This window comes from Melanostigma gelatinosum (assembly GCF_949748355.1).
Source record: "Melanostigma gelatinosum genome assembly, chromosome: 3".
NCBI lineage: Eukaryota > Metazoa > Chordata > Actinopteri > Perciformes > Zoarcidae > Melanostigma > Melanostigma gelatinosum.
This window is the reverse complement of record NC_136636.1, coordinates 27232833-27249958: the sequence shown is the minus strand read 5'-3', so window position 1 is coordinate 27249958 and position 17126 is coordinate 27232833. Positions and strand designations below refer to the sequence as shown.

Below are 17126 nucleotides of genomic sequence, written 5' to 3'. Positions count from 1 at the left end.
AGCTTTCTTATAACAACGTTATGAGACAGAGACTCTGTGTGTTCTGAATGATTTTATCCCAGAGTTTGATAAAGCTGATCATCACACTTCTTCTCAGGATGTATTCCTCTTCCAACAGACTGAGTTTTCAGGTGATCCCACTTCAGTTCTATTTTACAAACTGCAGGAGTTTGGCCTCTAAGCCCATGATCGAGGGTTTAACCTGAAAAGCTTTGCAGCGAAGAGGAGGAGCAGCAGCTGGATGGACGGAGGGAGGGATGGAGGGAGCTGGGAGAGGAGGAGAGAAAGTTTGGTTCTCAGTGGAACCGCTGGACTCCAAATCTTGGATCCCTGCTGTCCCGGATTTCAATCTGGAGGAGGAACAGAGAAGAGAAGAGAGACGGCGTCAGGACGGCTGCAGCAACATCTTAGAAGCAAACAGAAGAAATGTGCCTGATCGGGGGAGAGAGAGAGAAGATGGGGTGACACAGGAGGAAAGGTCCGGAACTCATTCATGCCCTGTGTGCTTTACACTGAACTGTACGCTCCTTTCAACACCCACTCACACTGAGTTGTTTCATGGATGCTTATTTAATATACACTGACTTCAAGGTGAAAAACTACGTTTGAGTTCTCGGAGTGAAAAGTACAAACACACATAAATAGTAGTGAGTTAAAATATAAGTTGATGGTATGAACTACACGAGGCTTTTATTCCTTTTTGTACTGGGGACTGAATCAGATTCATAACAACCTTTATGTTTCAGCTCTGTAGGGAACAGCTGCAACTTTGGTTACAATCATTTTATTCTGTGTTTCTCTGTCAATAGATTCATGTTCAGAATCTTTTCTTTTTGGGTTAGTTTGGTTGTCTTTGTGAGTTGGTTTTATTTATGTGTGTGTGTGTGTGTGTGTGGTTTATAGGGCGGCCATTTTTAATATTACTGGGCATCTGGTGCTGATGTGCTTGATTAATGATGCTGTTGTCAGCTGTGTGTGAATATGTGGCCGCTGTGTGACATGTTGATGTTCATGTTGGTGGCTAACATTACCTCTGATGATGACGTATCAGGCTTGTATGATTAAACTGTGGTGCATTCAGGCAAGTATAGTTGTATGCACCTATTTTGGTCAATATATGCGTTTCAGAACCTATTAAGTATCCTATGAAGGGTCTTGGATGGACTAAACTTACCCGATTTCCTCTGTGCCCCCACTGACTGTGATGAGTCACGTCATGGCTCTTCAGATCATTCGAGGTACTTGAAAGTCATGTGACATTTGTTTCACGATGCATAAATCAATGTTCGACCACTAGGAGGCAGAAAAACACCAAAACAAAGATCCTCAGATCCCCATCACTGCCTTACACAATTACCACTTTCACATCCAGCTGTCACAGAGCAACATGAGCCAATGGGAGTCATGATTGCTGGTCATGTGATAGCCAGCTGGCACATGTAGTGTAGTAGTTATGTGTAGTCAGTGTGTAGTTATGGTTTGGTCTCCACCAACTCCTGAAAGTCTCTTTTGCTTGCTAGGCACTCAACATCTAATTCAATGTTAATATCAAAAATAGTAATAAATGCATGTTCCACGTCTTTGATTATTTGAGTTGAGCTGTGTCATCCCAATGTATCGCTCTGGAACCACTAAAATACGTTTGACTTGCACCAGCCACGTTATCACATCATCAGCAGCATGTGCAGTTTGTTGATGATTTTGGATGGTCCTCTCTGCGCTTCATCTCCTTTCTATGGCTGCACATGGCAGTGGGAGAGGCGACAGAAGGGCTCTGACATATGAGTCAGTGTGAGCCGGCGAGACGGAAAACAAACATAAAGAAACATACTAATGCAAGGTGCTTGAAAGGTCAAACTTTTAATACATTTTCTCCCACATTTTCCAGACTCTTCTTTCAACAACTCCTTTCGACGCAGGATTATCCCAGAAATCCAAATTATATATTAAGAATTCAATAAGACTTGAAAATATAATCAAATAAATAATTGTATTAATGCCTTTTCCTCTAATAGATAAACACTCTTGATGCCAATGGGAACTATTCATGCCTTTCAATAACGAGGTCAATAACTAGGACCGGTTCACTTAACCTTTAGCTCAGTTAACAAACAGCAATGTGATCTTCAACACTAACCCTCCATTACAACCCCATTCAGGATGAACCTCTTATTGGGCTGGGTGGAGGGATGGGGTTGATGATGGCGTCATGTGGAGCAGGATAATAATAGCTGTAGCACTTTCAGATGGTTCATCCTCCAAGGAATACAATTTAATGAAATCAGATTTGCCAAAAATCAATGGGTGAAGAGAGGGGAGAGAAGTTGGGGATGGGGTCGGAGGGATTAAGGTGGAGAGGTGTAATGATAAAAATGTTTTAACATGTCATTATATTTTCTATGAGATATGTTGCTGTTAGAAAATTCATTCTGCAATCAACTGCTTCTTGTTAGACTAAACATTTCTGCCTTAGTCTCCTGTGTGTTATCTGTCTCCTCTGTGCCGGCCGGTATAAATACCTTGTTTTGATTCTGCGTCTGTAGAGCATTTCACATTTCACTGCAATACGTGGTTGTGTTTGTGTTCTCTGTTTGCAAACATTAAATTGACTTTTTGAAACTTTGATCATTCATCAAGACTCTGTTTTTATGTTAAACACTTTGGATAAAACCAATTTCACTCCTGAACTTTTGAAGGAAATATTCCACAACAATTTGGCGTCACAAACAGGATACACACAGCCTATCCTGGATTACTTGAGCGTGTTTGTGTGTGTGGAGTGTCCTCGCGTGTGTCCACACTTTTCTTTTCTTCTTTCAAACACGTCATTTGTTTCATGTGATTTTATGAAGAGAACGAAGTGACATTTTACGATAACGATTTTAACTCAAAATAATGGAGCTTTTTGAGATCGTAACATTGATCGTGTCTCTGCTCAAATAAGTTGAGATAAGATTCGTTGTTATTTACCTTTAATGAACTTGATAGAATAAGATTCGTCGGTAATAACGTAATACGTGAAAGAAACGAGGGTATTGTGAGCATTCTCCGAAGAATAAAGAAACTCAAAGAGGTTTTTCTAGAGTTTTTTACCTATGAATAAAAAAACATAAGGGTTTTACAGTTTTCACCTAAGGATAAAAGAAACGAGGGTATTGTGAGCATTCTCCTATGAATAAAGAAACTCAACTTTGCAGTGACGATTGCATTGTACTAAGTAGCGTCGACGTCCACACCAGATGAACATGGGTGGCAAAAATTCAAAATCACCGGAACCAGAAGGTCCGATTGTTGATTTAATGCGACAGAAACACGGGGAGTCATGTCTGGAATGCCTCCCATACTGGTCAAGGGAATTTGGGTTTCCAGAAAATGGATCATTAAGTTCTGCTAAACTTAAAATGTTACGAGGGGATTTAGAAATTAAAACGAAAGGAATGAAGAGTGGCAAAAAGGTTTGAGTTAAAGATTTAGATATGATTGTGAAAAATCAGACTTACCTGAATATATGGGAAAAAGAGTGTGAATATAGGGAGAGAAGGCAGATGATGAAACAAATGAAACGTGGTTCACAAAGGGGTTCACCTCATATGCACAAAAATTTTGTTCTGCATGTGTAACCTGTTCTACTCACAGGCCTGTAGCGGTGTCCAGCCAAGCTGCACATCCGCCTCCAACACGGCCTTTTGAACACATTATGATGGACTTTGTTGAGCTCTCTCCACCTGAAGGTAAGAAACACTGTCTGATGATGGTGGACATGTGGTCAAAGTGGGTTGAAGTTGTTCCATCAAGCAAACAGACCGCTGCAACAGTGGCAAAGGCATTGATTTCTGAAATCATTCCTCGTTGGGGCATTCCTACTAAAATATCAAGTGACAACGGTTCTCATTTTGTAAACCAGGCCATTACAGAACTAAGGGCCTATTTGGGTATCGACTTAAGAACACACTGTGCTTACCATCCTGCCAGTGGTGGCGCTGTTGAACGAGAGAACGGTACCCTCAAAACAAAGTTAGCAAATGTTGTGCTGACACTGGGTTACCATGGACAAAAGCCCTGCCTCTAGTGATGTACATGCGTATGAGGAAACGAACACGCAGCAATCTGAGTCCTTTTGAGATATTGTTTGGTTTTCCTCCTCATGTAGGCACGGAAGCACCCACGGCACCGCTCCCATCAACCGCCTTATGCGAACATGAAATGTTAACATATTGTGCACAACTGTCCTCTGCTCTATCTAACATAAGACAACAGGTGGCAGCTGCCCTCCCGAGGCCAGCGGAGGGACCGCTCCACAAGCTGAAACCCGGTGACTTCGTAGTGGTGAAAGATTTCAGACGAAAGAACTGGAGAGCACAACGCTGGTTGGGCCCGTTCCAGATCCTCCTCATCACCCACACAGCAGTAAAGGTAGCTGAGAGAGCAACTTGGGTCCACGCGTCACACTGCAAAAAGGTTCCAGACCCAGGAGAAGCTTCAGGTGAGCAAACACCTGCATCAAGTGTCAGCCAACCGGCACCACCGAAAGAACCAACGGTGCCATCGCAGGAGGACAAGCAGTGATTCACGGACGGGATCACAACGGGCAGTGGCCGACAGACACGTCGTGATCTGTGCTAACTGTCTACAACTCATCAATGCCACGAGGGAAAAGACAAGGACAACAACCCATTACCCATGACAACCTCAACGTGTTCCTGAGAAGTAGGGCTCGTAACGGAGCACACCCAGGGCCCCTTCATCAGGAAGCAGTGTTGGGAGCAGGGTTTTTTTTTTATCTTTTATTATATTCTTGTTTATCTGCATTTTTATTGTTAGGTATATGCCTGTTGACAGTAACAAAAGAGTGGCAGGATAACAGTCTCACATGACTGTTGAACTCTTACCATGGAACGACAGCGCCCATGGAGCCCTCTTAGAAGGAGGGGGGAGGGTGGCTGGCGTGGCTCATTCGATTGGCATTTCCTGTGGGGATCTGCATGTTACTCCTGATGTGTTCCACTTGTTGTATCTTCCCGCTGTTCAAACGTCTATTTGCTCAGATGTTTATGCTCCAAATGGCCATGTATACGCGTGTACCTGAAAACGACCAACCACAACCTGAACTAATTCCTATTCCTGAGTACACAGATGACTTCGATACTGACACTGACTGCTCCGATGATTCCGATACTCAGGTGTAGAGACAGTTTTTGATTTTCTTTTATCTTTTTGTTTTGTGGTTATTGAACTGCTTGCTTAAAACAACCAGAGACTTTGTCTCACAAAAACAGATTTTTGCAATATCAACTGTGTAATTGACTCATGTTTTTCGGTTTGATTTGTTTTATGTTTCTTTCATGATCTAGCTAGGAACAGACCTCTCAAGACAGAGGCAGAATAATCCTCTGGGGTCTGATGAGACAAAGGCAGTCTACCCTTTGTTCTCTAGTCAGTATATTTACATTTTTACGATGTTTAATTGTGGTTATGTTGTAACCAAAAGAGTGGATTGTAATGATAAAAATGTTTTAACATGTCCTCATTATATTTTCTGTGAGATATGTTGCTGTTAGAAAATTCATTTGTACGGGCGTCTGGATGTCTGAACACATTGACATATTTGTTCTCGTACAAAGGTCACTTTTCTATCTTATTCAGGACAAACGACCGACGTGTTCTTTCTGCAATCAACTGCTTCTTGTTAGACCTAAACCGGCCGGTATAAATACCTTGTTTTGATTCTGCGTCTCTAGAGCATTTCACTGCAATACGTGGTTGTGTTTGTGTTCTCTGTTTGCAAACATTAAATTGACTTTTTGAAACTTTGATCATTCATCAAGACTCTGTTTTTATGTTAAACACTTTGGATAAAACCAATTTCACTCCTGAACTTTTGAAGGAAATATTCCACAACAGAGGTTGGGGATTATGATTATTAATCTGTTTAGGATGACCTATCTGATTTAAGATCTAGCTTCATCAGACTGGGTGGATGCCAAATGTGCGCTGACGGCCTTGACGTCCAACCTGTAAGAAATTTGAGCAAAGAACTGTGTTCAGTAGATATAATAAAAGTGTTTAATAATTCATAATTAAGAATTCATAATTAGTCATAATCATAAGTGTTTTGGAAATGCATAATTAAGATAAGCATAAAGCGTTTTAGGATAAGCAGCTAGAAGTAGAATTTGAGACATGAAGCTTTTGCCAAAGTTGCAAAGTTGCAGAAGTTTAACATTTATACTGAAGGATTATTATAGAAGGGATTAAGCAATAACTGACAGTCTTTGAATGTGTTAGGAGCTCAGGGAAAGAGTCGTGAAGACAGGCATTTACAGAAGTGCACAGGGAAGTTAGCTAATAGGAATTGGGATAAACGGAAGGGGAGGAGTTGCGAACGGATATGAGGGCGGGAGATAGAAAGTGTTTTTCTGCCTCTTTTTAGCGTGTGGTTGCCTGGGACGGCTGTGTCCTGGGACCAGAGGTAGTTTTTTCCAAAGTGGGTTAATATTGTAATATTTCTTAGGAGTAATTTACTCCATTGTATAACTGTAATCGTACTTGCATCAGTGGGATTAAATTCCTTTTAATTGTAAACCAGTTTTGGTAGATTTATTGTTGCAGCGTGTCGACTGTACAAAGCAGCCGGACACGTGCTCTGGCCTCCTCGCTGTGGAACAGACTCAAACTTCCACAAGATGGCACCCCAGATGGGACACCCTCACCGGGCTCGCGGCAGCTGGGGGCTGCGTTGGTCAATCAGGCTTCCTGGGCCCAAATCATTGGTTCGCAGAGCCTTTTCAGGAAGTCTGTAAGGTAGACCTAGGACACTTAGGGGAAGTCTGATTGACTAGCGCCGCCACGAGCTAGCTGTGCGGTGCCGGTGTGGAACGATCCGCGAGGAGGCCACGTTCAACTAGGGCAGCGGTTCCCAAACTTTTTAGGCCGCGCACCCCCTTCTACATCCCGACCGGGTTCGCGCACCCCCCCCCCCCTTAATAAAAAAAAAGAAAAAAGAAGCAACAGAGCCCTTTAAGCCTTCATAGCCGCATAAGAATCGGACCAATGAGAGAACAGTTTGCTCGCGCGTGGCATTTGTTTACACGATTTAGTCCGCTGTTAAATGTTGCAGTGTGAACACAAACCGAACAAAGGAGCAACTGCAACAAAGCAAACGAACTGAAGGTGTGAAAACGCCCTGAAACACTGCAACAAAGTTTCAATAACTTTCAGTGACACAAGGCGTCACTTTTAAAGAGCAATACGGATGCGAGGACACACGCAAAGGCTCAGAGGCAGATTATCACATTTAATTTACAATTAATGAGCGACTAATGTAGCCAGGATGTCTTCGGACAAAGCATCGATGCGGCGCGACACAGTGTTGTTGGACACCGGGATCATGTCCAACTTTTTTGCTTCTTTCTCCCCAATCATACATTCCACCATCTCTCTGGCAGCTGGCAAGCTCACGTCTTCAGTGATTGTGTGCGGTAGCCCCTTTCTCGCTATTCTGTAACCAGATATGAAGCCCGTAGTGCGTCATTTATAGACCCAACACATGAATGAGACTCCAGTTGTTTTTGGCTGTTTTGTAACTCCTCCAATTTCGATATAAACAATGTAAGGGGCTTTTGACTTGCACTGGCATGATTGGTGTTCAGGTGGCGACGTAAATTAGAGCTTCAGACTGTTAGCCAGAACCTCACTGCACACCACGCACTGTGGCTTTGGGGAATCTGCATTGCCAATCCAAGTGAAGCCCAGACACAGATACTTTTCATCATATTTCCTCTTTTTTTCCCAGTCTGATGCTTTCTCTCGTTTCCTATTTTTTCACCTTGACTCGATGGGCCGATGTGCTCACGATTTGTCTGTGCTATCCCTTCCTCCTTTTCGGTCTCCTCCGTCTCATCTTCCTCTGACTCTGGCTCGATTTCTTCTCCCGGTCTCTCCCCAACGCACCTCTCCGTTCCCCTCGCCTCCGATTCCTCTCTCTCTCTCTGTCCCTCTCCTCTTTTACGACTGATAGCTTCAGATGTCCCACCTGACAGTTTTAAAATTAAAATTACATTTTTTTTTTATATTTAATATTATTACACCATCAGACCGCCATTACACTTTTCCTCTCGCGCATCCCCTAGAGGCAGCTCGCGCACCCCACTTTGGGAATCCCTGAACTAGGGTAAGCTACGATTTACAGTCTGAAGTATGGTGAACTAAAGGGACTAGTCCAGTGAATACAGAGGATCCTGAGAATAAAGAAATTAAAGACAGACATCACTGTAATTATATCATCACATTGGAATCTGAACAGTTATTTGCTGGGCAAACTGGCATTGCGCATACTGGGAGTCTCCTTGGCCTAGCGTGAGCAGTGCCAGGTCTTGCAGATAACGTGTTCAAAAGCAGTTATGTAGCTTGGCGAACTGAAATATCATGGCTTTGAGGGGCTTAGGGGTGCAATCCTTTGTGGGCTTTGTCCACGAATTTTGGGTCTTGCTGCTAAAACTGTTTAGAGAAGCTAATGCTAGCGGGAGTTAGCTTCTGTGACTGCGGGACACAAGGGGTGATACACCGGTCTGGAACACTCTCTCGCGTGCGTTTGGCTGTGCATTAAAATAAGAGATCGTGTGGATGGTTCGAATAAGTAGAATTATGAGCTTTTGGTGGAACTAGACGGACTGGGGGAGTGTTTGTGTAACTGCTGGAAGTGAAAAACTCGCGTCGCATTCATGATGAGCTTGGGTCTGGAGAAGCTAATAGCCTGTTAAACCTGTTAAAAATTTACTCCATTGTGTAACTGTAATCGTACTTGCATCAGTGGGATTAAATTCCTTTTAATTGTAAACCAGTTTTGGTAGATTTATTGTTGCAGCGTGTCGACTGTACAAAGCAGCCGGACACGTGCTCTGGCCTCCTCGCTGTGGAACAGACTCAAACGTCCACAAACCTGATGGTTTGTGACACAGAACCTTCTGAGAAGCAGTCATTGAAAAAGAAATTTGGAAAAGTACTTGGATGATTGGATGAACCATCTGTTATGTCGGGTGAAGATCTAGAAAAGCCTTCCGTGTTGTTTTTTGCTCTCCAGTAGTGATATAACTGATGCTAACCTCTTTATGAGCCACCATTGTTGTTTAGAACGAGCAGTCGCCTCTCCGTCTCCCATTCTTCTGAACCATTGATTGTTAGTGTGTTAGACGAGATGGACTTTCCTGTGATCTTGGGATCCTGCTATTCTCACCTAATCTCGCGATATTGCGAGAATCCAGCTGCCATACAATGTAACTTGACACCACAGGCAATGATCAATATACACTTCTCAGACTGATAGTCCGGGAGCCGTGGGGTCGAACCTTGTTTTGTCGGATAAAGTTTTTTTCTTTGCTGTTTCTTGTGGCTTAGGGATACGTATTCAAAATACAAGAGGGTGCTCGGTGATATCCCTTGAGCATTTTCAGATATTAACCCCTTCTTGCCCAAAATCATGCAAAAACTAGATTTATGATATTTCATGCAATATACTTGATTTAAATGCATATAATTTGTTGCCTACAGTGATTATTACAAGCTAAAAACACTCAGTTAATTCATATAGTGAGTGCATTGTGTCTGTGTATGCCTGTATTGTCACATTTTTGTTTTTTTCCAATTACAAGACAGCCATGTGCTTCGTTTAAGACCATTTTTTGTTTACAACTGGTCACTGCTTACAACAGCTGCCATCAAAAAACAAGGTAAAAACACTGTAAAAGCTGGCAGTGAGATTGGTTATGGATTCAGAAGTGTTCTGTTGGAGGTTCACCTGCGAAGAGAATAACAAGCTGTTCAATTGAGTAAGTCTGCTGATCGAGACAACATTTTAGTGAAAATCACACAGGGAAATGTATAAACCCTTTTTTATATATTAACAAATTTTAACATTTTATTTACAGAGTTGGTTATGGATCCAGTGCCTGAGGAGTGTTACTTCACTTGGAAGTTCAACTGCCAAGCGAAGACGGAACCATTGATATCTTCAGGACCAGTCAGAATAACAAACATTATCCAGTGTAGTAAGATATATGGGGATGAAAAACACTTTGAGCTTCAAGAAGCATTAGATAACAACAATGAAACCACATTGAAATGCCATAAAAGTTGTGTTTCAAGTTACACCTCAAAGACTTACATTGAACGGCACAAACGTCAGAGGCCCGGAGAAACTGAATCAAATGTTCCTTGCAAGGTGACCAGGCGCTCACGGTCAGGAGGGTCAGCTGAATGTTTTGATTTTCAAAAGCACTGTGTTTTCTGTGGTGAGTTTTGCAATCTTAATGTCGACAAGAAGAACCCCTCCAGATGGAGGGCTGCATACCTATTCAGAGAAGTGGAAACCAAAAAGTCTCTCTTAGAAGTTTGTGGAAAACGAAATGATGATGTTGCGGAAAGTGTCCAACACCGTCTTCAGGGGGCAATTAGTGACCTACATGCTGCAGATGCCCGGTACCATGCTGACTGTCGACAAAGATTTCTCTCTTTTCGGTCACTCCCGACTTTGCAAAGGCAAGTCCACATTGAAGAAGTCACTCCAGGTGGAAGTCTCAAAGAGGAAAGCCGGTGATGCAGACATCACTGTCATTGATGGGTCAGCGCTTCTTTGGACCATTCACTGGCCAGCTGATGGCACTGTAGCTGATTTCATCAAGAATGTCAAGGCACGGCTAACTTCATACCTGCTAGAGAGTGATGTCTACCTTATCTTTGACAGATACTACGACTACAGCATCAAGTCCGTCACTAGAGATGTCAGGGAGACATTGGTCATCAAGAAACATCATCTTCTCCTAACAACCAAGCTACCGGCTCAGAAGGTTGTCCTGTCCTCCATTGAAAACAAGAAACAGCTGAACAGATTACTATGTGATGAACTGAGCAAAGACAGGCTATTCCATCTACAGAGCACAAAAAAACACAAGTTGGTGGTGACAGGTGAGGACCCATGTCCCATCGAGATCAGCATGGAAGAAAAGTTGACCCGATATGATCTAGAAAATCAACAAGAAGAAGCTGACACCATCATTGTCCAACAGGTCCTGAGGTGTGCTGGAGAAGCCCATCAAATCACTGTGGTTTCAGATGATACAGATGTGTTTGTCCTACTCCTTAACCATTACCATGAGGCAAGGCTGGATGTACCCCTCATCATGGAATCCCCACGAAAGGAAAGAGTAATAGTGGACATCAAGTCAACACTGGCCAAGCAGACACAAATTGTTGAACATCTTTTACCAGCCCATGCCATTTCGGGATGTGACACTGTAGCGTCTTACTACGGGGTGGGGAAAGGCTCTGTCATCAAAGCCCTGAAAGCTGGTTACGACCTATCGGCCATTGGCAATTTGGATGCACCATTCCAGCAAGTCCTTAATCAAGCCACTGCCTTTATCTCAGCCTGTTATGGCGTAACAGAGAGCACAGACATGTCGCACACAAGGCTACTTGTCTGGGGAAAAAAGAATGGGAAAGGCCACATGTCTGCACCTAATCTAGCTGCTCTACCTCCAACAAAGGAAGCATTCGTTGAAAATGTTAAGAGGGCCCACTTCCAAGCATACCTGTGGCGAAACCTCAATATGAATCAGTCAATAGTACAGAACCCGGAGGAATTTGGATGGAAGAAAGACAAATGCAACAGGTCACTAATTCCAACCCACCTACCAGAGGACACCAAACTTGTGCCAGACTATATTCTAAAGATGATCCGATGTGGCTGCAAGAGTAACACCCCTTGCAACTCCAAGAAATGCAGCTGTAAAGAGCATGGTTTGCCATGCACAATGTTCTGTGCATGTTTCATGGTAGGATGCTCAAGATCCTAATACCAGACTGCAAGATGTGTCCTAACCAGGAAGTTACTGCTGTTGTTTTTGAGTGTTATTCTGTTTGGTATTGGTATTGTATTTTGTCCTTATTGTCTTGTTATGTCTTAAATTTCTAAAATCAAAATAAACATTGTAAAAAAAAAAGGAAGTCACTAAAGTTTCATTCAAGTTGTGTAATGTTGAAAATAACTCCTGCTACCAAAACGGTTTTGCTGGCATGGCCTGAAAGGGTTAATATTCATAGATTTGTAGTGCAAGACATTTTTACATCACCCTTTGTATGAATAAACACTAGAAAAAGCTAATTTGATTTGTTACTTCAATATATTGCATGAAATGTCATGAATCTTGGTTTTTGTGTGATTTTAGTGATTTGGCCATGAAAGGGTTAATATCTCAAAATGCTCAAGGGATATCACCGAGCACCCTCCTGGATTTTGAAGAGGTACCCCTAAGCTACAAGAAACAGAAAAAAAAAAAACTTTATCCGACAAAACAAGGTTCATCAAAAAATCAGGCTTTGGCTCCCGGACTATGAGAAGGGCAAAAGGGAAAAGGACACCACCTGGAACATACCTACTGTTTATACTGCGTGTGTTTGAGGTTCTGAAACTTCTGCTACCCTCCCAGTTTGTGACTTGAGGAAGTTTCAAATATCAAAAGTTAAGCGCAACGTTCAAAACCTTCATTTTTACCGATAAGGGAGATGCATCAGTCCACAACACTGTATGCTCAGCAAACACTCCCAACGACATAATATGTACTCAACTGTATAGATGGAGAGGAAACACAAGCAATACATTTTTTCCAAGATCTTCTATCCCAAACCCACATAACTAAGACATTTGGCCTTGTGCACATGCTATTCAAGATACAATTTTAAAAATGGAATGACTGAGATGTATTGACAGATGTACGTATATCTGAGAATTTGTGCATTTTTAATTTAGTAGACTATTCTTTAATTTAACAGTGATGTCATCATAACCCCCCTCCCCTAGTGTAAAATGCAATGCATTTGTACTTGAGTAAAACATTTTAGTATTCTTTCCACATCTGCCGTATTGCCTTTTGCACTTTCCTCCGAGCTGCCTGCCAATGCTGTCTGATGTTGGTGAATGAAGGGTTGTCATAAGTTGCCTGATGTGCTTTGTGTCTTTAAGCAAGTTGTGGATGGTGTCTGAGCTCTTGTCCCTGCTCTTATGGCTGATGGATTGGGCTGCTGATATAGGTTCATTGTTCCACAATGTTTTCTGAGCTCAGTTCAGCTCATTAACATTGGTAACCAATATTCAATTAGCGCCATCAGTAGCATAAAGCACACCATCTTCTATTACAAGGGAGTAAATCCAACACATAGATGAGGTAAGGAGAGGTAGTCATGGGTTCATAGTGCATTGTCCTATGAAATGCAGGGGAGAGGACAACCAACAGCTTCACACAAAGAGGGAACTGATCCAAGCGCATGCAAGGGTGACATGCTGCAGAGCTGGATGGACACATCATATCAACTAATGGGAAGACTGGTTGGTCATACTCCATCCATTCGTAGAGAGGAGCCATCAAAATGTGTCTGATTAATGCACGCTCTGTAACAAACAAGGCTCACATTTTGAATGACTTGTTCACAAGTCATAATTTGGCTTTTTTATTTCTGACCGAGACCTGGCAACGGAATATGGAATGCATCCATTTCAATGAACTCTGCCCTGTGGACTGTTCTTATGTTGGGACGCCGCGGTGGAGGTCTCGCCGTGGTCTGGAAGAATCAGTTTTCCTGCCACTTGGGGAGCACAGAATCCTATGTTACTTTTGAACTACAGCTGACTAAAGTGGGCCGGCTAAAGCCGTTTTACTGTTTTTTAATTTACCGACCTCCAGGTCCTGCAGGTCAGTTTTTATCAGAGTTCACAGACTTTCTGACCTCTATTATCAAGCTAGACAAAGTGCTTCTGGTTGGTGATTTTAATCTGCACATCAATGATACCACAGACTGTATTGCTACTGAGTTTCTCAATATTACTGAATCTTTTAATTTCACGCAACATGTTTCTGGCACCACTCACAGGGGTGGTCACACCTTGGACCTTGTGTTTTCTCTGGGTCTTGATATTGATAATACCCGTTGTGAGGACCTATTGATCAGTGACCATAAATGTATTTTCTTTGATCTTTCTGTCAATGCTGACCCCTTGTGTCTGAAACAAACGTTCCGCTCCCACATTGTTACTCAGAGTACAGCTGATCATTTCTCTATGCACTTCTGCTGTGATATTAATACAAATCTCGATGATGTTGAACACTTGATACAGTCATTTAATGAACATTGCAACTTTTCTGGATAAAGTGGCACCTCTTAAGGAAAGGACCAGGGCTGCCTATAACACTACTCCGTGGATGACAGACGCTGTGTGCAGCGTGAGACAGAAGTGTCGCAGGACAGAGCGGCTCTGGAAAGCTACTGGGCTAGAAGTGCATCGTTTATATCTCAAAGACCTCAGAGTTTCTTTTAATACTGGAGTAAAGGAAGCTAGAACTGCTTATTTTGCCAACCTAATCTCTTCTTCAAAGAGAAATCCCAAGATTCTGTTTGACACAATTAGAGGAATTGTTTCACCGTCTGTCTCCACTGTACCATGCTATTCTGTTGACGATTGCAACAAATTCCTTATCTATTTTAATGATAAGGTAACAGGTATTAGGTCTGGCATTCGGCCTGGGATCTGTTCGTCTACTTGTAGCTCCTCGCAAGCTGTTCTGGACTCTTTCTAGCCGATCAGCCTTCAAGACCTGATGGACTTAATTAACAAAACAAAGCCATCAACTTGCCCTCTGGATATAATTCCATCCTCTCTATTTAAGAAAGTTCTGCTAACTATTGGCCCTGCAGTAACATCTATTGTCAATTCCTCATTATCTACAGGAATTGTCCCTTCCTATTTCAAACATACCACTATCCAGCCCATATTAAAGAAACCTAACTTAGATCCAGCTTTGCCCATGAACTACAGGCCCATATCAAAACTGCCTTTCCTGTCCAAAATTTTAGAGAAAGTGGTGGCCAAACAACTTACTGCTGCACTGGAGAGGCACAACATGTACGACAAGTTCCAGTCTGGGTTTCGTAAGCAACACTCTACTGAAACCGCTCTCCTGGGGGTTTCAAATGACATTCTCATGTGTGCTGATGCAGGTGACTGCTCTGTGTTAGTTCTTCTGGATCTCAGTTCTGCATTTGACACTGTAGACCATGACATCCTGCAGACGATATCCAACTTCATCTGTCATTTAAACCCAGCGAGGCATTCACATTAACTAGGCTCCTGGACTGTGTCAATGCCATCAGAGACTGGACGGCAGAAAACTGCCTGCAACTCAACGACTCTAAGATGGAGGTCCTAGTTATTGCTCCAGAGGAGTTTGTCCCCATGATCAGGCAGATTATTAGTCCACTCTCCTCTGCTGCCCATTGCAACCTGCGCAATCTTGGGATTTTCTTTGATCGATCCATGTCGTTTGACCCTCATGTTAAGCAGCTGTCCAGGTCATGTTTCTTCCATCTAAGAAATATCAGTAAACTGAGATCTGTAGTATCAACACCTGAATTAGAAATGATCATACACACATTTATCTCTTCACGCATTGACTACTGCAACTCACTTTTCACATCACTCAGTGTATCTGCTCTTAACCGTCTGCAGGTCATCCAAAATGCTGCCGCCAGATTACTCACCAGGACAAACCGACGGTGTCACATCACCCCCGTACTCCGATCTCTCCACTGGCTTCCTGTAGCATCTAGGATACACTTTAAAATTCTCACCATCACTTACAGAGCACTTCACGGTCAGGCTCCGACTTATGTAGCTGATCTACTTCGCCCCTTTTCACCCGCCCGCACTCTCAGGTCAAATGCTCTAGGTCAGCGGTTCCCAAACTTTTTAGGCCACGCACCCCCTTCTACATCCCGACCGGGTTCACGCACCCCCAACCCCCCTCCCCCCACACACACACACCTTAAAAAAAAAAAAGCAACAGAGCCGCATAAAAATCGGACCAATGAGAGAACAGTTTGCTCGCGCGTGGCGTTTGTTTACAAGATAAAAAACACAAAAACTCTTCCTGCACCGTGCCTTCGAAAAGGTAACGGACGTAACGTTACGAAGGTAACGGACGATTGGCCAGATTGGCCACATCTGTAGGCTCGTCTACTTGCAGAGAGTAAAACTCACTCTTCTTCACGCGACCGACTAATGTAGCCAGGATGTCTTCGGACAAAGCATCGATGCGCGCGACAGTGTTGTTGGACACCGGGATCACGTCCAACTTTTTCGCTTCTCTCTCTCCAATCATACATTCCACCATCTCTTTAACATTTTTCCCTCTCCTTCTCCCTATTACGCGGTCAGAATACTACCACAACACGCCGCCTGTCTTCGGCAGAAATGCGCTCATCCACGCACAACACCGCTGCAGTTCCTCGTCCTAAAGGGCGGTCTGATTGTTATAAAGCAGTGAAAATATTCAAAATTTAGCGTAGACTTAAACTGATTTTATTAGGCCGGCCTTATAATAGGAGGCTAAAATACGTTATTCTGCCTTCCAAGCCCACTTCAAAAAATCCAAACTAACACAGCAGTTATTCCCAAACTAGGCACAGCTAACGGTGACTCAGCTGGCGCTAGCGTTCAGACTATTATCACATTATTAGCTTACTTTAGTACCCAGCGTCACTGGTTTTTGCTATCCGCTGTGAAAAAAAACTGAAAATGATGAATGCACCCTTTAATTCTGTTTTGTCTTGAGAGAAATTACTAAAACAATAATTACTTGTGACTGTCTTGATTGTCTTCTTCTTTGTCTGTACATAAACATAACTTTATAAGTATTTGTTTCTTTGGTTTTTCAGCTCCCCATCTACTTAAAAATAAATACATGCAGAATAACAGCAAATTATATATATTTTTTTGTCATAATATTAAAAAACATTTTTCATTCTGAGACGCATGAGTAAGCAGAAAAGCATTGAGGCACATTAAGAGGACTTCTTGTAAAATACTGAGTGGTAGAGATGGTTTTCTTCGTGCTCTGGTCTTTTACCTATTTATATTTCATGCACCCGGCTGCTCATGTCACATTTGTGTTTGTGGGAGTTTATCTTTGTACATCAGCTTGGCTGACGTACACACACAGAGAAGCTGGAGGGCCTGGTGAACGCAGCAAACTCACTCCTCAGCGAAAGGCCTTCCTTGACTTGACGTCTCCTCTCCTCTC

At 42.8% G+C, this 17126-nt stretch overlaps 1 protein-coding gene and 1 long non-coding RNA gene across 2 annotated transcripts in view; one reads left to right on the top strand and one right to left on the bottom strand.

Moving 5' to 3' along the window:
- Nucleotides 1–296: 296 nt before the first annotated feature.
- lhfpl4a (LHFPL tetraspan subfamily member 4a) overlaps nt 297–17126 on the bottom strand; it is a gene marked incomplete at both ends in the record, with an annotated part of 51818 nt that continues 34988 nt past the window's right edge. Inside the window, one exon of the mRNA XM_079296281.1 lies at nt 297–350. Within this exon, the coding sequence (XP_079152407.1) occupies nt 297–350 (54 nt within the window). The remainder of the gene's footprint in view (nt 351–17126) is intronic.
- On the top strand, nt 9400–10523 carry LOC306797670. Its single transcript, XR_013773139.1, has 2 exons — nt 9400–9824; nt 9924–10523. It is a non-coding gene; the product is annotated as an uncharacterized lncRNA (long non-coding RNA).